This window comes from Mesocricetus auratus, unplaced genomic scaffold (assembly GCF_017639785.1).
Source record: "Mesocricetus auratus isolate SY011 unplaced genomic scaffold, BCM_Maur_2.0 Super-Scaffold_100013, whole genome shotgun sequence".
Taxonomy (NCBI): Eukaryota; Metazoa; Chordata; class Mammalia; order Rodentia; family Cricetidae; genus Mesocricetus; species Mesocricetus auratus.
The window spans coordinates 38,066,958-38,089,312 of NW_024429196.1; the positions used below are offsets into that span (position 1 = coordinate 38,066,958).

A 22,355-nucleotide genomic window follows, 5' to 3' on the forward strand; every position below is an offset into this window, starting at 1 on the left:
TTAGCTCAGGAGATCTTGTCCCTTTCCCCTTCTCCAGGGGAACATGTATGTCTCTTTTAGGGTCCCCCTTATTTCCTAGCTTCTCTGGCGGTGTGGTTTGTAGGCTGGTAATCCTTTGCTCTGTGTCTAAAATCCATGTATGAGTGAGTACATACCATTTTTGTCTTTTTGTGACTGGGTTACCTTGCTCAGGATGGTTTCTTCTAGTTCCATCCATTTGCCTGGAAATTTCAAGATTCCATTGCTTTTTTGTAATCCATTATTCAGTTGAGGGGGCATCTAGGTTGCTTCCAGGTTCTGGGTATTGCAAATAAGGCTGCTATGAACATAGTTGAACAGATGTCCTTGTATGAATGTGCATCTTTGAGGTATATGCTTAAGAGTGGACTTGCTGGATCTTGTGGTAGACTGATTCCCATTTTCCTGAGGAACCACTATACTGATTTCCAAAGTGACTGTACGAATTTTCACTCCCACCAGCAGTTGAGGAGTGTTCCCCTTTCTCCATATCCTTTCCAGCATAAGCTGTCATTGTTTTGATTTTAGCCATTCTGGCAGGAGTAAGATGGTATCTCAGAGTTGTTTTGATTTGTATTTCCCTGATGGTTAAGGATGTTGAGTACTTTCTTAAGTGTCTCTCCACCATTTTAGACTCCTCTATTGAGAATTTGCTATTTAGTTCTGTACCCTGTAGAGTGTACCTTCCCCGCCATCCTCCTGGGCCCTGCCACAGTTGAGTCCCCAATAACACACAGGACGCTATATTAATTATGAAGCTGTTCGCCATTTGCTTGTTTCTTACTGGCTAGCTGTGACTTAAGTATTTAACCCATAATCTAAGTATTTCTCTTACTGGAGAAAAGGGTCCGGACCTCTTATTCTTTTGGCGGGCTCCATTGTCTCTGTCTGCCTCTCTTTCCCAGAATCTTCTTGACTCCTAGTCCCACCTATCTTGCTTCCCTATTGGCCAACAGTACTTTATTCAAACCAATCAGACACATTTTTATAGAATGACATCTCCCAACGGTACCCCACTTTTTAATTGGATTATTTGATGTTTTGTAGACTAGATTCTTGAGTTCTTTTATATTTTGGAAATCAGCTCTCTGTCAGATATGGGGTTGGTGAATATCTTTTCCCATTCTGTGGGCTGCCATTTTGTTTTGTTGACTATGTCCTTTGCCTTACAGAAGCTTGCCAGTTTCAGGAGGTCCCATTTATTAATTGTTGATCTCAGTGTCTGTGCTACTGTTGTTATGTTCAGGAAGCGATCACCTGTACCAATTCTGAACTGGTCCCTTTTAATGTTTGCTCTCATCTGCTTTGTTTTTCCTCTCCTAAATACAAGATTCTATTAATGGGCTTTTATTTATTCCTCCTAAATTACAACTCTGTTTCATGTAGATTGTAGCACATACTCATTTAATTAGATCCTTTTTCTAAGAAATGACCATTGAATGATAACCCAAGCTCTGGGGACTTAGGGATGGACTGCTGATCTCTGTATACTTGGCTAGTTCAGGGAACGAGGTCCCAGAGAAATGCTTTGACTGAAGAACTCTTTTAGCCCTAGTCTTGATGAATACTTGATGTATACTGTATGATTTTGAGTTCGTTTGGGTGAATATTGAATAATGAGAAGCTACAACTAACATTATATCTTAATTACCAAAGGTTTATAAATGATGAGCATAGCAACTAGATAATTCAGTCTCATAGTTTGAAATTAGAATGAAGTGTATAGGTTCAGTTCGTGTCCACTTTTCTAATTATTTTCTTTGTAGTTCTGAAAATCAATTTGTATCCCTTCGGCTAATGCCACCTGGTATTGAGAGTGAAAAGGATAAGTGTGAATGTACTTGACCTAGAGATGTAACTAAGGAAAGCAGCCTTGCAGGAAAATTATGTGAGGCCAGACTCACAATGTGGGTTGTAAGAGTCATTACCTATACATGTTGAGTTTAACAAATACTGACATATTTATTCTAAGCTTCTTTCTTGATTTCATTAGATTTTAACCTGCCATCGTCATCTAATATAATCCTGACCAAAGAAAAGAACTCAAATTTGCAAAAGTCAACTCAGGGAAAATTATATTTAGAAGGAAGTGCTCCGCCTGGTCCGGTTTCTGCAAAAATAAACCTTTTTCGAAAAAGCAGACAACAGCGTAAAAGTACCCATCGCTATTCTGTAAGAGATGCAAGAAAGACACAGCTCTCCACCTCTGACTCCGAAGGCAACTCGGATGAGAAAAGTACAGTTGTGAGTAAGCACAGGAGGTCCCATGTGCTGCCCCGGCTCCTGTTGCAGTCTCCTAAGGAAGATCACCTCATAGCCAAACTTGATCCCTCTGAAACCAAAGAACAGGTCCTTTCTGACACCATGGCTTTGGAAAACTCCAGAGAAATCATTCCAAGACAGGATTCAAATGGCGACATATTAAGTGAGCCAGCAGCCTTGTCTATTCTCAGTAACATGAATAACTCTCCCTTTGACTTATGTCATGTTCTGTTATCACTGTTGGAGAAAGTCTGTAAGTTTGACATTGCTTTGAATCATAATTCTTCCCTAGCAACCAGTGTAGTACCCACACTGACTGAGTTCCTAGCAGGCTTTGAGGACTGTTGTAACCAGAATGACACTTTGGAGAAACAAGTGGTTTCTTCAGGTTGGACTGAAGAGCCGGTGGCTTTGGTTCAACGGATGCTCTTTCGAACTGTGCTGCATCTTATGTCAGTAGATGTTAGCACAGCAGAGGCAATGCCTGAAAGTCTTAGAAAAAATTTGACTGAATTGCTTAGGGCAGCTTTAAAAATTAGAGCTTACTTGGAAAAGCAGCCTGACCCTTTCTCTCCAAGACGAAAGAAAACACTACAGGAGGTTCAGGAGGGCTTTGTATTTTCCAAGTATCGTCATAGAGCCTTTCTTCTACCTGAGCTTCTGGAAGGAGTTCTACAGCTCCTTATCTCTTGCCTTCAGAGTGCAGCTTCAAATCCCTTTTACTTCAGTCAAGCCATGGATTTAGTTCAAGAATTTATTCAGCACCAAGGATTCAATCTGTTTGAAACAGCAGTTCTTCAGATGGAATGGCTGCTTTCAAGGGATGGTGTTCCTTCAGAGGCTGCAGAGCATTTGAAAACCCTGATAAACAGTATAATGAAAATAATAAGTACTGTCAAAAAAGTGAAATCAGAGCAGCTTCATCACTCCATGTGCACGAGGAAAAGGCACCGGCGTTGTGAGTATTCCCATTTCATGCAGCACCACCGTGATCTCTCAGGTCTCCTTGTTTCAGCTTTTAAAAACCAGCTATCTAAAAGTCCCTTTGAAGAAACTGCAGAGGGAGATGTCCAGTATCCTGAGCGGTGCTGCTGCATCGCTGTGTGCGCTCACCAGTGCTTGCGCTTGCTGCAGCAGGTTTCCCTGAGCACTACCTGTGTCCAGATCTTATCGGGTGTGCACAGTGTTGGAATCTGTTGTTGTATGGATCCTAAGTCTGTAATTATCCCTTTACTTCATGCTTTTAAATTGCCAGTACTGAAGAATTTTCAGCAGCACATACTGAATGTCCTTAACAAACTTCTTTTGGATCAGTTAGGAGGAGCAGAGATTTCACAGAGAATTAAAAAAGCAGCTTGCAACATCTGTACTGTGGATTCTGATCAACTGGCTAAATTAGAAGAAACACTGCAAGGCACCTTGTGTGGTACTGGTCCTTCCTCTGGTTTGTCCAGTCCTTCTTACAGATTTCAAGGGATCCTGCCCAGCAGTGGGTCTGAAGACTTATTGTGGAAATGGGATGCATTGGAGGCTTATCAGAACTTTGTCTTTCAAGAAGACAGACTGCATAACATACAGATTGCAAATCATATTTGCAATTTAATCCAGAAAGGCAATATAGTTGTTCAGTGGAAGTTGTTTAATTATATTTTTAATCCTGTGCTCCAAAGAGGAGTTGAATTAGTGCATCATTGTCAGCAACTAAGCATTACTTCAGCTCAGACTCATATGTGTAGTCAACTGAAACAGTGTTTGCCTCAGGAAGTACTTCAGATTTATCTAAAAACTCTGCCTATCCTACTTAAATCCAGGTTTGTATGTATGCATATATATTTATAGTTGCATATATTATACATACATGGGATAAAATGTATGTGTGTCTGTTTAAATGTCTAACTTTGATGTCTCCAGGATCTCACCCATAGTATTGTTATTGTATTGTTCTCAAGGATTTTAGTTTGTGTACAAAGAAAACACTCTTCCCATGTCATGTTTTAAACGTTTTAAAATTTACCTTTTTGGGGATAGATATAGAAGAGAGGCTAGAGACGTTGATGTTTAACTTCTCAATTGGAAAAAATGGTAAAAATTTTGAATATATTGCTGAGGGAAAGAAATATATGGAACAAAGATATCTAAGAGTAAAGACCAGTTTGCATTAATTTTTTGTATTTACTATGTAGATATAATATTATAATCTATTAAGACATTTATAAAGATCATGTTAGAACAAGAAAATGATTATAATATTTTATACATAAAATATAAAACTTAATATAGTACTCATGTATTTATAACAATGTACAATTTATGTATACATGAAATATTTAGTTCTTGAATCAGTGGCATCAAGGAGATAATTTCTTAAATATTATAGTTACAATTATTATCCAAAGTAGAAAACAGATAAGCAAAAAGAAAGTTTAAATTGTATTCTTTCAAAGGATTTTCCAAATTTCATGACTGTTAAGTTTGGGGCATTTTAAAATGATTATGTAAGTAAAGTTTGCTTTAATGGGTAGAATGGCCATTTAAATTAATGTATATGTCATTTCAAAATAGTATAAACTATAACCTGTAACTACCATCTGCATATGCAGTAATATTTGGTTCATCTTAATACAGCTACTTTAAAACTGACAAGAATTCTACCAAGCTATACCCATTTTTTATGTCTGTGCTATTGACTTTGATCAACCTGACAAATTGGAAGAAAACTATAGGGAAACTCATGTGGTGCTAAACCTCCAAGCTGGGAGAATATCCTCCCAAGATTTTCAGTTCTGTAGATTGGTTCTTTTCTTTCACAGAGTGTAGGTATAAGACAAATGGAAAGTTCTGAGTAGAGTATTAGACAACCAAGTGAGCAAGTGAATGAATGTATGCTTGCCCTCCTTTATCCACAACAGGGGTGGTTAATAATTGTGATACTTAAAATTGCTATGAAATTTACTATTTGAAGAAAAAATTCTTCCTTAAGTTGCTTTTTAAATGTGTTCTATATGTAAACATATCTTTTTAAATATAGCCAGAGCTGTATATGGGCATGTAAATGCAATTGGAGAGTAAACTGAGATCTTGATCAGTATCTTAGAATGGTTCAAGCAGCAAATTAGAGTAGGCAGTGTTTAGTATATACCACACATAGCAATGTCATGATTACATAGCATATGCACCTATTTATAAATGTTCCACTCTGTTATATAAAATCTTTTGTTTTTTCCTATCTCTCACAGGGCAATAAGAGATTTGTTTTTAAGTTGTAATGGAGTAAACCAAATAATTGAATTAAATTACTTAGATGGGATTCGAAGTCATTCCCTCAAAGCATTTGAAACTCTGATTATCAGCCTAGGGGAACAACAGAAAGATGCCTCAGTTCCAGGAGTCAATGGGTTAGGCATGGAGCAGGAGTTGCCATCCTTAAGTGTGAGTCCTTCTTTCCATAAGCAGCAAGCTTCTTCAGATTCTCCTCGGAGTCTCAGTAAGTTTTATGCCAGTCTTAGAGAAGCTTATCCAAAGAAACGGAAGACTGCTTACCAGGATGTTCACGTAAACACCATAAACCTCTTCCTCTGTGTGGCTTTTTTATGTGTCAGTAAAGAAGCAGATTCTGATAGGGACTCGGCCAATGAGTCAGAAGATACTTCTGGCTATGACAGTACGGCCAGTGAGCCATTAAGTCACATGCTGCCGTGTCTGTCTCTTGAGAACGTCGTCTTACCTTCCCCTGAATGTTTGCACCAAGCAGCAGACATTTGGTCCATGTGTCGTTGGCTCTACATGTTGAGTTCAGTCTTCCAGAAACAATTTCACAGGCTTGGTGGTTTCCGAGTGTGCCATGAATTAATATTTATGATAATCCAAAAACTATTCAGAAGTCCTGAAGAGAAGCAAGGAAAAAGACAGGGAGAAGTTAGTATAAATGAAAACCAAGAATTAATCAGAATGTCTCAACCTGAGATGACATTGAAAGGAGATGTGTCATCTTCAACAGCACCAGACCTGGGACATCTGAAAAACAATGCTGCCAGCTTGAATGAGTTAGAGTCACAGCATATGTTTCCCACAAGTGTAGAGCAGATTTTGTCTACTGAAGCTGTTGCTGGGGAAGCGAAGGCATTTATGAGTCAAGAAAATGATACCTCTCTCCAGAGTATACGACTTTTGGAGTCCCTTCTAGCCATTTGCCTTCATAGCTCCAGAGCCAGTCAACAGAAGATGGATTTGGAACCACCTTCTCAGGTGATGCTTTGTTCTTAGTCCAGCTCATGTGACATATATATGTATTGTATGTATTATATACATATAATAATATGCAGTGTATGTTATGACAATATTGTCAATTTATTATGCCACATATTTAAATTTTTATTTTCATGTATTAATTATACATAAATATAGACCTCAGTATAACAGTTTTATGTATATAGTATATTTTTATGTATATAGTGTATCAATTTACCCTCCTTGCCCTCTTTTTTCCCCTCTCACTTTCACATTCATCCCTTTCCTCTTGCCATCTGGTTCCCGTGTGTGTGTGTGTGTGTGTATGTAACTCATTATATTTTATTAGGGTTTCTTATAAGATTCTGGATGGAGTTATTTATCAAAGAGTTCATTGCCAGTGGTTATACCACAGCAGAAAATGGAAATAGTTACTTCCCCAGTAACCATTATTTCCTTCTAGATACTGGAAGGGCTGGGACCTCAGGAGCTCTTCTCCCTATCAAATACACAGGAAGGAAGGAGAGGGGTCTCATGGCCCTCCCCCCCCATTTGCCACATACTTTGTTTTTAGAAAGCCCTTTTGTGTGAAGCCAGATACCAAGTATGGGGGACAAAATGGGGCACATAATCCTTTTCTTGCTCTAAAGAAGCTTACTGTTTAATTTTCTGCAAAAGCCCCTTGGGATAGTTTGTGAATTAAGTCTTAAATGAGTAGTTATGGAGGTTGTGTTATAGAGTTTCAAAGCTCACAATCTTTGTGATACTGTTGGGTACTCTGCTTATACTCCCTGACCTTTGTTTAAGGCTCTGGTATGGTCATCATCTGGTCTGTACCTATTTGTTTTACATGTTAGACATGAAATTCCTTTAAAAAAAAAAGCATGTTTTTAATCCACTGCTATAAAGATCTAGGCAAGCAGTAATAGCTTCAAAGGGCAGAACTGAAGGCACAAGAAGGAAATAATGAGAGAACTGTTCCTTAGACTCTTAGAGGATTTCTAAGAATAAGGAATTAGTAAACTCTAGAGATAATTAATACTCTGAAGTTTCAAAGAATGATTTTTGTAAAAATTTTGAGATTTGTTTATTTTTTATTTTATGTTTGTGAGTATTTTGCCTGCATGTATGTCTGAGCACTATGTATGCACAGTGTAGAGGAGACCAGGAGACAGAACATTGGATTCCCTAGAACTGGAATTACAGACCTAGGTCTTCTGTAAGGACTCTTAACTATTGAGTCATCTCCTAAGCCCCAAAGAGTGAATATTTGTTTATAATTCATATCATTTAAAGTACATTGCAATTTAAAACCTAATATATTTATAAGCAAAATTTAAGTTTTTAAATAATAGAATATTTGGATAAGCGCTAAGAATTTATGCAGTTTACCTTCATATCAATTACAAGTAAATGGATTTTTTCCCTGCTTGTTATAATCCATTTTGTCACTTTTTTAAAAGCATGTTATTAATATTCTTAGTCTCTCATTTTGTCTTAGAGCTTGTCTGTGGAAAATATATTGTGTGAAATGAAGGAACACCTTTCCCAGTCAAAGGTGACAGAAACAGAATTAGCAAAACCTTTATTTGATGCCCTGCTTCGAGTAGCCCTGGGGAATCATTCAGTAGATTTGGATCCTGGTGATACTGTGACTGAAAAGGTATGAACCCATGTGTTGTATTTTTAGGTTGCCCAGTAGAGACTGGAACATGTGGGGTGGGGCCAGGATTTTAGATCACAGGGACATGGATTTTGGTCAGGTGAGTTCATTGGTTCATTCTCTATCATTTGGAAGAGGTAGTATTTCATCATTGTCCTGCCTTGAAGAAAAGCAGGACATCAATACAATATGCTTCAGTTAATCTAATCTGGAAATCCAATAAGGCAAAAATGTATTAAGGTTTGATATTCTTACATGTAACTGATAATCTTTTTTCCCTGAAAGACTTTAGCTTGGAAAATTTCAAATCTAAACAGAAACTGTGCAGCACCCCTTCCTCTGTGCCAGCTACTTCCACAGTTGACTCCTCAGCATCAATGCATTTTCTCACTTTCTCTCTCCCATATCTTTTTTCTTTCTTGAAGAATTTTAAAGAAAATCCTGGTTTGCAGTACTTGATAATCTATTAAATGATGATTCATGAATAGTGATGTTTAGCTATCTTATCTAGTCCTGTATTAGTACTGTTAGTATTTCCAGACTCTCTACTGACTATAATTTTAAATTACTCAACATAAAAATGACCAGTACTCATATAGAAGGCAACACTGGGAGAGTTTGAGTTCTGTTAACATTATTTCTAAATTAACTATTTTAAATTTCTTCCCTGAAACTTTATGATATGTGTTTTAACATTTCTCTTCCTTGTTATGCTTCTTTGACTTTGGGTTAACTATTGCTGCTTTTCATCATTATATAACTTCTTTTTTAATCTTTGGTCTAGTAATGTATTTGGTATTTTATTGTATTTGACATAATAGTCTATGTTATTTTCCATAATTTTAAAGGTTATTGATTTTAAAAATTGACTTTAAAGCTTATAACTTCAATTTGTTGCTTAATCAAATGACAGACTATAACAAATTAAAACATCTACTTTATGTTATCTTTTATTGCTGTTGCAATGATAAAGTATTCTGAGCTTTTATAAACTCAAATAGATCCTAAGGTGAAGGTGTCAGTAACACTTTTATAAGAAAAAATGTCTTGCCACAGGTATTAGACAGGAAATTGATGCTGCAACTCTTAGTTTCTGAGATTGTTCTATATAGACAGTTGCACAATCTGAAATCCATATTTCCTTTGAAAGATTGTTATTTTTTCTAGTTTTCTACTTCATGGAGCATTTAATTAAAATACTTTTGGGAAAATTTTCCCAAACAATGTGTGAAAATAATATGTTTATTATTAGAAATAAGTCTACTATCAGTGTGTGTAGTTTTCAGTCATTCTCTATTGTGTAACTAGAATGAAAATTCTTGAGTAGATTTATTTTTGGAGAAACAAAAGTAACCAATGGTTTTATCTGCTACAGCCCTTTGACCTGAGTTATTTGAGAGAGTTTGGGAAATATTGTTGAGTCAATTTTGTATTTCTTAATGACTACTGATTACTAAGATTTTTTCTCTTAAATAAATTACTAAGACTGCTCTTAGAGTAACTTTTGAGTGGTAAGTATTCTATTACTGAAGAATGTGTCAGTGTCACAACTCTTGCTGTTGACTTTGGCCTCATAGAGTCATCAGTCTGAGGAAGAATTGTTGTCCCAGCCTGGAGATTTTTCAGAAGAAATTGAGGATTCTCAGTGTTGTAATCTGAAACTTCTGGGTGAGGAAGAAGGTTATGAAGCAGATAGTGAAAGTAATCCTGAAGATGGTGACGCCCAAGATGATGGTAAAATGTCTCTGATGATTGTGATTAGATTGCCATCAGATTGTAAATTAGCAAAATGATTCATTATGCCCCTACCCAGTAGCCTTGCAGTTTCAAAAAGGCATTGCATTGTCATTTTATTTGGCCATATGATTGATCCTTTGCACTGTGAGGAGGAAAAATCAAAATAACAACAACAGCAAAAACCCTCCTTGTCTAAAACAAGTAGATACCTAAGAATAAGGATAAATAATAAAGTTCTTTCTTATGCATTCCGGCAGGAAAGAAAGGCAATATCTAGAAGTAGACAGCACAAGTAAAAGCAGATGACTAACAGTCATTGACTAGTCAGGGAAGCCCTTTCTAAAGAGGTGTTATGTACGTTGAAATCTCACTGTCAGTGACATCCAAGAGTGTACAGCAGGTTCCTTTGTCATTTCCTGTAGACTAGCCTGTCCTTAGGATGGAACTATATTGTATCTGATCCTTTGTGATGGCTGTGAAACTTGGATAGAATGTAAAAGACAGTCTATTTGCTTGTTTTTTTTATCAGTTTGACACAAGTTAGAGTCATTTGGGAAGAGGGAGCTTCAGTTGAGGAAATGCCTCCACCAGATTGACCTATGGGCAAGCCTGTGGTGCATTTTCTTAGTTATGTGGGAGGGCTCAGCCCATTGTGGGTACCTCTCTTGCGCAGATGGTTCTGGAATGTATAAGGAAGCAGACAGTGTAAACCGTGGGGAAGAAGCCAGTAAGCAGCACTCCTCCATAGCCTCTACTTCTGTTCCTGCATCTATGTTACTGCCCTGAGTTCTGGCCTTGACTTCCTTCAGTGATGGGGCGTGACCTGGGTGTTATAATCTGAAATAAACCCTTTCCTTTGCAACTTGCATTTTGTAGTGATATTTTATTACAGCAATGGAAAGCCTAACTAAGTCAGATTATTTTAGCCAAAAGATTTTGTGAAGGTTCTTTCTTTTCAGATATTGGCCTTGGGACTTGCCCATCACTATTAGTTTTCTTTATTTTACAGTGGTTTATTCTTGCTAGAAATTAATTTTCTCTTTTTCATGGAGGGAATAGGAATAATTACTGATTTTAATGTTGAAAGGTGTAATGGACCTATAGTCTGTGCTTCCTGAAAAAAAAATATTGGTTTAATGATAGTTTTATCATATCCTAGGTGTAACTTTACAATGGTAGATTTCCTTTGTATGCTTGTTAACTATCTCAACCTAAAGATTTCTATTCTAGGTAGAAATTTATAAATCTCTTCACCAAGTGAAATTTACTATGTGTGTATGTTATATGTATATGTTATATGTATATGTATGTTATATGAGTATGTGCAAACATGTGTATTCATACGCATCTATCTGTGTATCTGTAGAGGCCAGAGGTCCACATCAAGTGTCTTCCTCAATCATTTTACATCTTTTTTCTTTTTTTGAGACAAGGTCTCACTGTGTAGTTCTGGCTGTTCTGGAACTCACTATAAAGACCAGTCAGGCCTAGAACTCAGAGATCTAGCTGCATCTGCCTCCTCTGTGCTAGAATTAAAGACATGTACCACTATGCCAGCTTTTCATCCTATTTAACTTTGTTTTGTTTATTTATTTATATGATTATTATGATTATTGTGTGAATATGTATAATGTGGGGGACAAACACATGTGTGCCATGGTGTGTGTTTGGTCAAAGGACAACTGTGGAGTCAGTTCTCTTCTTTCACCTATATGTAGGTTCCAGGGTTCAAACTCAGGTGGTACGTAATGCTTGTATGGCAATTGCCTTTGCCTACTGAGTTTTCTTACCTGCCTCATTGATCTTTTTTTTTTTTTTGACACTGTCTCTGACTAAACCTAGAGCTTGCTGATTCTGATTAAGGTGCTGGCCAGTGAGCTCTAGGCATTCACTTGTCCTAGATCTGGTATTACCAATTATTGACACAGCACCCAGCTTTTTGTATTGGTGCTAAGAATCTGAACTTGGGTCCTTGTGCTTGTCCAGCAAGCACTCTTCTTAGCCTTTGTATAAACATTTTTAAAGAATGTTTAAATTTTTCTGTTGGCAATATTTGTAGTTTCATTGAAAATCAAAATTACTCTCAAAATTAAACTATCTATAAGACTTGATTGTTAATTAATGCTGCAGGAAAAGGCTTTGTGAACATCTTAATAAAAGAAGCACAGTTTCCATTAAATGTTCTTAGTAATGAGTTAGGATTGAAATATTCAGTGTTTGGGGAATGTAAACATTCTTTTTCCTTTTTCAGGAGTAGAATTAAAACCAGAAGCAGGTTTCAGTGCATCAATTGTTCCAAACACCTTACTTGAAAACTTCACTCATGGGGAGATAATATACCCTGAGATTTGCATGCTGGAATTAAATTTACTTTCTGCTAGCAAAGCTAAACTTGATGTGCTTGCTCATGTGTTTGAGAGCTTTCTGAGAATTGCCAGGCAGAAGGAAAAGAACATTTCTCTGCTCATGCAACAGGTAAAAGATGTACTAAATTGAATCAGTATTTATTACACCCCTACACCCATTATTCATTTCCTTATATATAACCCAACTTGTCTGAAAATTATTTGAGATGGTAGCTTATCTTTTGTAATGCCTTCAGTGTATTTTGACTTCCAAGTGATTTTCTAAAATCATCTAATTTTTTAGTTCTCTAATAAGTAGCAAAAAATCAATATTGTCAGTAGCTAAACAGTATTGTGTCCTGAGAGCAGATCTTAAAACTTGCATCTTACAATAGTATTATTTCCAGTCATTTAAACACACACACACACACACACACCCTTATGAAATAATTTATCATGACATTGCAGGTGTATTATCCTTTTATGAAGTTAAATATTTAATTTCTTACATTTCATTTTTTTTTAATCTTCAGGGAACTGTAAAGATCCTTCTAGGAGGATTCTTGAATATTTTAACACAAACAAATTCTGATTTTCAAGGTAAGTTGAACTTAGTATAATAGAATAGCTTTGTAATTATTGTGATATTGCCTGAAGTATTAATGATTATGACTTCCAATAGCATATTGCTCTGTGGTTTCCAAATTGTTCTTATCATGTATCATCTTATTTGTTCCTCACCCTCACTCAGTAAAATATAAGTATTTTTATTGAATAGGGGGAAATGTAGATTCCAAGGCCTGCAGTAAGTTGCTTAGTAGCTTCATGGAGATTGTAACCAGGTATAAACACTGTATTACCTTCTCTTCTCTACTCAGTACTTTCTCAGACATTACAGAAATTCATAATGAAAATTAGTGTGATTTCTGACCACAGTATATCTAAATTATAGTTGGAGGATTAGGGCTAATATATGTGAAATGTTAATTTGTGTTTCTATAATGCTTCTTTCCTTCCTTCCTTCCTCCAAGTTAAATTCACATTTTTTTGTCAGGAAAGGTATAGGCTGTTGAAATTTCAAAGCCTACCCATAGTGACACATCTCATCCAACAAGGTCACACCTCCTAATCCTTTCCCAATAGTTTGATCAAACGTATGACCCTACCAGGGTCATTCTCACTCAAACCACACCTGTTTTATAGGTAAGAGGTCCTTTGGCTTGACTATTTTTTTTGTTGTTGTTTTTACATTATTATTTGTGTGTATGTATGTGTATGTCCATTCTCTCAATCACACTTAAACATGCCGTTTTTTTTCCTCAATGTGATTTTTTAATTTATTCTTTGGAAATTTCACATCATGTACCCCAATCCCACTCATTTCCTAGTCTTCCCATGTCTGCCCTCTCCTGAAATTAAAAAAAAATTACTCTTCCATCTTTCCCACTTTCCACATATTTATTTGTTGTCATGGCCTTGGTTGCTGCTGTGTGTCAAACAGTATACTCTTTTGCCCAAATAGCTTTTCTTGCAAAGGTTCATTGCAATGAGTCATTGGTCTGGTTCAAGGCCTCTGGCCTCTGGTGCACCATCAATACTAGATCTTCACTGAAACTTCTCTTGAATATCTATCTGGCTGTTGCTTTAAGTCATAGAGATCCTATGACTATGGTTCTGCAGGACTTGGTCCCTTCAGGTGCTCCAGCAGGTCATAGATGGGGTAGATGTTGGCACGGGCCAACTCAAAGCCCTAGATGTAGGCCTGGGTGGTACCTGAGTTGGTCAGTCTGGGCCTGTGCTCCCGCCCCCTTAGATGAGGGTCAGGGCCAGCTATCCCACATGCAGGGCCAGCTCTCCATTGCAGTGGCCAGCAAAGGCGGGGGAATGAAGGTTGGGTCCAGCTTTCTTGTGCCTATGCCTTTGGGGCTAGTTCAGGGTAGGGACAACTCTTCCACTGAAGCAGGCAAAGGGAAACAAAACAAAAATACTAAGCATACTTTGTGTTACTTTTCTATTCAAAACCTTTGTTGGACTTACATTAATTACCTGAAGGTAAAGTCTATGCCAGTTTATGGTGTTCTTGCAAGTTGTCCTCTCAGAAACACTTCCTCTTACACTATTCTGTCTAATTGCCTTTATGAAACAGGTTACTTAAGCTAGACCTTCTAGTCTTTTAAGATACATCTCAGGTTTTACATTAGTATTATTTTTGTCATGTCTAAAGTGGAGAAAATAATTCATACTTTCTGTTTTGGAGTGAGGAACAGTTGAGGCACATATGTAAAAATATACTTGAAACACTGTAAAGTGATCTGTAAATAATAATTACTTCAAGGAATTTTTATTAATTAGTATATTATTGCTTTTGCTTATTTAAAACCCTTTAGTAGAATAAAGAACATGGTCAAAATAAATAGTTTGTGATATTTACATAATTTTGTTATTTACTTTTATTTCTGTCATTTAATTTCCAAGTAATATGTGGTAGTTATAATCTTAATAACCTGTTGTTTTATTAATGTTGGTTCATTTGCCTTTAGTTACCTTGCTATTTCTTTAGCAATTTTTATGATTGCTAACTAGTTTATAATCATGCCACATGAGAGAATAGTTTATTTCTTTCAGTTAAAATTGCTTATATCTTCCTTTAATTAAATGTGTACTGGCTTTAATTTGTTTCTTCTTTTTAAAATGTAGCATGTCAGAGAGTATTGGTGGATCTCTTGGTATCTTTGATGAGTTCACGAACATGTTCAGAAGAACTAACCCTTCTTTTGAGAATATTTCTGGAGAAATCTCCTTGTACAGTAAGTATGCTAGAATTTTTACATTTTCACTAATTCTTTAATAGAATGGACTTTTTTACTAATTTGAAAATCACTAAGCTTTGGATATTGTAATTACTATTTAACCAATTCTATGTTTTATATTTGACAGATTCAGTTGTATTATCTGTATATATCTTAATATTTCACTTTGATTTGCATTAACCAGTTACCTTTACCCTATGCCAACTCCAACCTTTGTGCTTGAGAAATGCTTTGATTTTAATTACTAAAGAGAATTTAAGTATGAATAACAACAATCATCCCGAATTTGTACTTTTTTTAAAAGAATCATTAGCTGTTCTTTAGTTGAGTATTTTCCTTCCCATTGCTTTATAGTTTAGTGGCTCTTAGCTAGGAAACTCATTTTTATAATGCAGTCTTGACTGGAAGAATCTGCAGATGAATCTAGAATGTGGAGGCTGCCCTATGTGAAGCAGCCCTGTCCACTTCATTGCCTGCCTCATCACCCACCCCAGTCTCAAGGCCCCATGGAAGCTCTGTCAACCACCAGTATGGGTCATTGAGGTCTGACTGTATGTTGATGGATTATTTCTAGAGCTTGTCTTGAGCACAATTTCCCTCATCATGGTCAACATTAGAGATTATTTTATGCATGAGTGAGGCATTGTACTAGGCTATTCTTTTATACTCTGTAACTTAGTTCTCTTTAGTCATTGCTCTTCTTTTAACTAAATGTACATTTCAACATTCCATCTCTTACCTTTTTTTGTATTCCATTTAAGCCAAAAACCTTAAAACTTTACTTCAGTTCCCCAAAAAGATATGATAGAACTTTTCCTTGGTTAGGGGGAAAAATGTGAAATAACTTGGATAGTAATTGAGCACTCAATTTTATGTAGTTGATCATTTAAGAATCTAGAGAATTTGTAAGGTTGTATCCCTCACTTAAAAATATTTGAGTTATGGGACTAGAAAGATGTCTCAGTGACTAGAGTGCTTGCTGCTCAATCACAAAGACCAGAGTTAGTTCCCAGCACCCACTTCAGGGAGCTTACAAATACTTGCAACTCCAGCTACAAGGGATGTGACCCCTTTTTCTGGCTTCTTTAGGCACCTGCTCAGACAGGCAGGCACGTATGCATGCATGCATACATTCACACATGCACATACACACTAATTAAAAATAAAAATAAATCTTAAAAATTATTTTGAGAAAAACACCATGAGGACGTAATAACCTTGTTTTATAGAAATATTTCTTGATATTATTATTATATTTCATTTATAATACTTAAATGCTACTCATAAATATTATATTTGTACCATAAAATAACAAAATTTAAACCAAGTTTATCAAGAGACTGCATAATAATTAAATCTTCCTATCTTAAATAAAAATAAAAATTTGAAGATATAATAGATATGCTATTTAAATTAAAAGACTACTATGTGCAAGTATTTTGTATTTTAACTTATAACCTGAATTTTGAGATTATTTTGTATCTGGTTACAAGATCGTAAACTTTTACTTGTTTTTCTTTTTCTCTAGGAAATTCTTCTCTTTGGTATTCAGAAAATTGTTGAAAGTGATTTTACTATGAGCCCTTCACAATATCTAACTTTTCCTCTGCTTCATACCCCAAGTTTAAGCAATGGTGTTTCACCACAAAAGTCTCCTGGGATTCTTAACAGTAAAGCCTTAGGCTTATTGAGAAGAGCAAAGATTTCCCGAGGCAAGAAAGAGGCTGACAGAGAGAGTTTTCCCTCTCGACTGCTTTCCTCTTGGCACATAGCCCCTATCCACCTGCCATTGCTGGGGCAGAACTGCTGGCCACATCTGTCAGAAGGATTTAGTGTTTCTCTGTGGTTTAATGTGGAGTATATCCATGAATCTGAGAGTGCTGCAGAAAGAGGAAAGAAGGTAAAGAAAAGAAACAAATCATCAATTCTACAAGACGACAGTTTTGAAGGAGCAGGTATGATGGCAGGGGTCTGATCTGTTCCCTAAGACTCTTCAAATAGCCGTTTGCCTGAACTGTGAGGATATCTGGCAGTATTTTAATGTGTTCTTTAGATGCTCTTCACCTTAACAGCCATACTTAACTACAGAATTACCAAAGCCTGAGTTTTCAGATAGCCTTGAAATCTCATTGTCTTCTAAACCTTAGATATAGAAGAGGATACCCTATATCTACAGCTGCTGCTGTAGTTAGCAGTCCCATTATTGTGATAGTGTGGCTCTTGATACTAGAAAAGAGATAAAAACAAGACCCTATAGCCACTTACATTTCAAGTTCTTCTTCCTTCTGTGTCTTAACTCAGTGACTCCTTCCTAGTTCCTATCACTGAGCATTTATATGCAATAGTTCCCCAAAGTTAGGACAGAGTTCATCTATAACAGAAAAATTACTGTTAGGCTATATTGAAACTGCATCATGTTTATGTTCTTTCTTAGGTATGCAACAGTTTCTTAGGACATATGGCATCTAGATGGAATAGTGTTAGAAAGTGGTCGTGTATTTTTTTAACCTGTTGAAAATGGTGGCCAGTATTTATATAATCTAATTACTGATATGCTCCTCTTCTTTAAGAGTCTGAGCCTTTGGACATGCACTGTGTACTTTAGTACACCTTAGCTTAGTTTAACATAAAGTCACATCATAGTAACAAATATCTCATCATACTTAACTCAGATAGTTCAAGATTTAAGTGGTACGATGGCATTGGGAAGGATAACCAACTAACTAACCCAAAGCCTACAAACATTTCCCTTAGCTGGAGACAAACTATGACGCAATGTTTCAGCATCACTTAGCTCCCTTATTCAAAGGTCACCCACCACTCTAAATAATGACCCTTCAAGCACTGTAGCTTTTCTAAGAAGAGTTTTAATATCAGAGATCATACCTAACAAGGATCAAGTAAATTTTGGTAGTGCAAGGCATGTGTTTATGGTATATGCTCACTAGAACAGGGCCGGTTGTCTTATAGTGACCCAAACCAACAAAAGGAGAAACTTGGTACAGTGTATAACTGATTACAGTCCTTCAGCAGCCCTGCCCATAACTGTTCTCAGTTATCATGTATTTAAATCATTTAATAAATTTTAAAGCACTGTTTTTTTCCATTTTTTAATTTAAATTAGAAACCAGCTTGCTTCACATGTCAATCCCTGCTCCCTCTCCCTCCCCTCCTCCCCCGCCACTCCCAACCAGGCACCCCAGCCCCCTTCCCAATCCCCACTCTGATCCCCAGGGAGGGTGAGGCCCTCCATGGGGCATCTCCAGAGTCTGTCATTTCATGCAGGGCAGGGCCTAGGCCCTCCCTCATTACCCACTGTGTTCTTTGAAGTTAATGTTTAACCTTTGGAAATACTGTTTGAAATAGGTTCAGGCATTTGGGGTAAATAACCTGTTACAAATAAACCAGCACACATTTCATTCTTTGAAATTCAATATTCTATACAGTTTTTTGTCAGCTGTTTTATTGATGATTCTAACATTTTTCTCACAGAAGGTGATAGACCAGAAGGTACAGAATACATCAATCCTGGTGACAGACTCATAGAAGATGGCTGTATTCATTTAATTTCGTTGGGATCCAAAGCATTGATGATCCAAGTGTGGGCTGATCCCCACAGTGGCACTTTTATCTTTCGGTATTGATTATCCTCAATTCTTAATAAATACATCACGTATTTAAATAATTTATGTAAGAAATTATTAAATAATATTTATAAGAACAATCTTATTAAAGATCTTTAGAGAGAAAAGAAAAATTAAAAGAATGATTATCAGACAGCACATAGATTCTATCTTGCAGTAGACAGATAGCAAAACATGGCAAGTCAAGCGCTTATGACATCCAGTAGAATCAGGTGTATAAGCATCAGCAGAAATGACTAGAGAAGTCTTGCTGAAAACAATCATGCTGGCATTCCTGATTGAGAGATTTACAAGCAGATAGCCGATTCTCACTGTAGATGAGTATTCAGCTTCCTGTACCACTACAACCATTTACTTATTTACTTATTTATTTATTGTCTGTTATGTATTCAGTGTTCTGATTGCATGTCTGCCTGCAGGCCAGAAGAGGGTACCAGATGTCATTACCGATGGTTTTGAGCCACCATGTGGTTGCTGGGAATTGAACTCAGGACCTCTTGAAAAGCAGCCAGTGCTCTTAACCTCTGAACCATCTCTCTAGCCCCACTACAACCATTTTTTATGCCATGCAATAAGGATAGTAACCTCTATTGGAAAGTGTTCCTCCATCTAGCTGTTCTCAGGGGCACAATATCACTAGAACAATTCACTCTCTTCTGTTCTTAAGGGAACAATGTTTTTATTCTTGTGCTGTTCTTTTGTTCTCCTTTTTCCCTATCACAGGGCGCTATTCTATCCCCGAACAAGAAGATACCTTGAGAAAAACATACTTGGGTTTGAAATGGGGTGTGGTGTCTATCCTACTTCCAAAGCCAACTTCTTAGTCAGCTCAAACAGCACACGACAATTTACCAGTTTAATGTATCTTTCTAAACATAAGAATTAAAGCCAGCATATTATTTATATTTTGTTTTATAGATATTATAAATGTTACCAGGTGTTTTCTACATACATTTCTCCTTATTCTTTTAGTAATCCTGCAAAGTGAAGTAGTACCCAATATATTCTTGTATTTAGACATTTATTACAGAATGTATCAATTTCTTTGTGAGCTAATTATTACATTATAATTTCTAAAATAGATAATAAGTATATAAGCAAAAACTTGATTTTATAAACTGATTTCTAGAAATTATTGCCCAAGTTATTAACATCAGCCAATGAATCTAATCCATTTTAGTTCATAAGTGGAGTAAATAGATATAGTGTAAAATAAAGACCTACTGACTTTCTCACTTTATTTTAAAATAGAAGTGACTTTTAATCTCACATATTGAGAATTACACTTACAGTGTATGTGTTAACTATTAAGGTCATAATTTTCATGTTTTTGACCTGTGATTTCTTTTCCTACAGTGTGTGCATGGACTCAAATGATGATGTGAAAGCTGTTTCACTAGCACAAGCTGAATCACAGGAAAACATTTTCTTTCCAAGCAAATGGCAACACTTGGTACTTACTTATCTTCAGCATCCTCAAGGGAAAAAGAATGTCCATGGGGAAATCTCGATATGGGTCTCTGGACAGAGGTATTAAACATTGTCAGAAAATATTCTTCTCAGTTACAGTTTTAGCTTTAGTTTTCATTCCTGAAACATTGCAAGCTGTGTAAAATTTAATATGTAATGGAAGAAATTTATGGCAAAATTTGACTTTTTTCTATTTACCACATAATAAATCTTCCATAGTAAATTTCCAGAACAAATCTTCTATATTAGAAATTGTCCATGAATTCTGCTCTTGAAGATTGAACCAATATCAGACTGAAATATTTGAGAATTGTTTTTCTGATGAACATGTACAATTTTGTCTTCTGGTATAACAACCATTTATAAGGCATTTATTTTAGGTGTTGTAAGTAACTTAAGGATAGCTTAATATATATAGGAGATTATATGCAGGTTATATATAAACATATTGCCTACAAGGGATTTGAGCTTTCTCAGCTTTTGGTATCTGTGGGATGCCTGGTGAATATTATGGATTACTGTAATTAGTTATGAGGAGCAAGCCAAAGACCTGGGCATTAGATATTTATGAACAATATATACTATATAAGTAATTATAAGATATGTAGTATTGTTCCTCAAATCCATATATTACAAGGATGAGTCCACAAGAAATTCTTTAATTAAAAAAGAAGGCTAATACCTAAATTAAATTGGGATTGAAAGAAATTAAAATGACTGAAGAAGAATATAAAGCATCATATCTGATAATAGACTTAGTTGGGTCCTTGAACTATATAAAATAACAGATTTGAGTAGAATACTGCATGACTTTTACTGCACAGACTTCACAGTCAAATTAATAAACATTTTTTGATGATCTTAATGTAAAAATCAACCCCAAGATGAACTATGTCCTAGTTTGCTTTCTATCTCAGAAAGAAAGGATTTATTCAGATACAGGTTACAGTTCATCGTCAAGGAAAGTCAGGGCAAGAATGCAAGGCAAAAACCCAGAAGCAGAAACTAGCAGAGAACACAGAGGAATGCTGTTTACTCCCATACTAACCCCTGGCTTGCTTAGTTACCTTTCATAAACAACAGAGGACTACCTGCGTAGGGGTATCACAGCCCACAGTGTAAGTCCTTGTTCACTAATTAACAATCAAGAAAATGTCCCACATACATTCCCACAGGCAGTTTGATAGAAGCAATTCCTCAATTTAGATTCCCTCTTCCTGGGTGCCAATGCCACGCTGACAAAACTAACCAGCACAAATTATCATATGCCTTGGATTTGAAGAGTTAATTTAAATAGCATGCAGGAAGATACAGGATTTAAAACCAGTCTATCATGGGAGCATTGAAGTGGGTAGACAAGATGGAAAAGTTTGGCAGGAGTGAGTGACAAGCTGATAAATATAACTTTATTTTATACAAAAGTCTGTTATGTGTTGTATACTTGTTATATTGCAGACCTTTTTCTAGATGCTTTATATATGTTATCTCCTTATCCTCTCAAAATACTCATAATAGATTATATCACAGAAATCACATATGTTTTGAGCACAAAAAGGTGTTTATCAAGGAATTGTTATGTGTCAGGCTTGGCACTGCTATAGGAGGCTGCAAGCATTGGTTACTCATAGTCATCAACTTGTAATCCCTGAGAGAGACAAGGAAGAAGGCCTTTGTAAATGGATTTGGGATAGCCCATAGTGTCTGCTACAGGAAGTTAAGCCCAAGTTCTGTTTTGTTGAATAAAATACATAAAAACACATACCTGAAGCTGGTATCCATCTTCTAAATAGTATTTATAGCTTCCTAAGCTTGAATAGCAGCTATAACCAATTAATAAATTTGTTTTCAGAACACTGGGTTAGAACTATTAGAGTTGGAGGTGGGCCCTTTTTTCTTAGACACACTTCTCATTTCTTGAGCTAGTAACAAGTGCCACCCATTGTACTATTTCTGCACTGTACCGCATTTTATCCTTCCCACTACACTATAAAGTAGGTATGTTGTTGACTATTTGACATGCTCAGCTGAGACCTAGAGTGGGGTAAAGAAACCTGCCCAGAGCTGTGGAAGGAGAATAGGCAAAACTTGAACTGAGGCTCCAAGCCTAGATGGCCATCATGCTGTAAACCCTGTACTGTGCTTCTCCTCTAGCTCTTTTTTTGCCTCAGAATATCTGATA

The 22,355-nt window shown here is 36.3% G+C and overlaps 1 protein-coding gene across 4 annotated transcripts in view; it reads left to right on the plus strand.

Moving 5' to 3' along the window:
- The window catches only part of Lyst (lysosomal trafficking regulator), a 165,957-nt gene that overhangs the window by 46,967 nt on the left and 96,635 nt on the right, over nucleotides 1-22,355 (plus strand). For 3 of the 4 annotated variants that reach the window (XM_040755607.1, XM_040755606.1, XM_040755610.1), the window contains exons 5-14: nucleotides 2,012-4,091; nucleotides 5,517-6,525; nucleotides 8,009-8,170; nucleotides 9,748-9,904; nucleotides 12,159-12,382; nucleotides 12,786-12,852; nucleotides 14,950-15,059; nucleotides 16,591-17,017; nucleotides 18,555-18,699; nucleotides 20,063-20,236. In XM_040755607.1, coding sequence (XP_040611541.1) covers nucleotides 2,012-4,091; nucleotides 5,517-6,525; nucleotides 8,009-8,170; nucleotides 9,748-9,904; nucleotides 12,159-12,382; nucleotides 12,786-12,852; nucleotides 14,950-15,059; nucleotides 16,591-17,017; nucleotides 18,555-18,699; nucleotides 20,063-20,236 — 4,555 coding nt within the window. The remainder of the gene's footprint in view (nucleotides 1-2,011; nucleotides 4,092-5,516; nucleotides 6,526-8,008; nucleotides 8,171-9,747; nucleotides 9,905-12,158; nucleotides 12,383-12,785; nucleotides 12,853-14,949; nucleotides 15,060-16,590; nucleotides 17,018-18,554; nucleotides 18,700-20,062; nucleotides 20,237-22,355) is intronic. The other variant, XM_040755609.1, reaches the window with a different exon arrangement.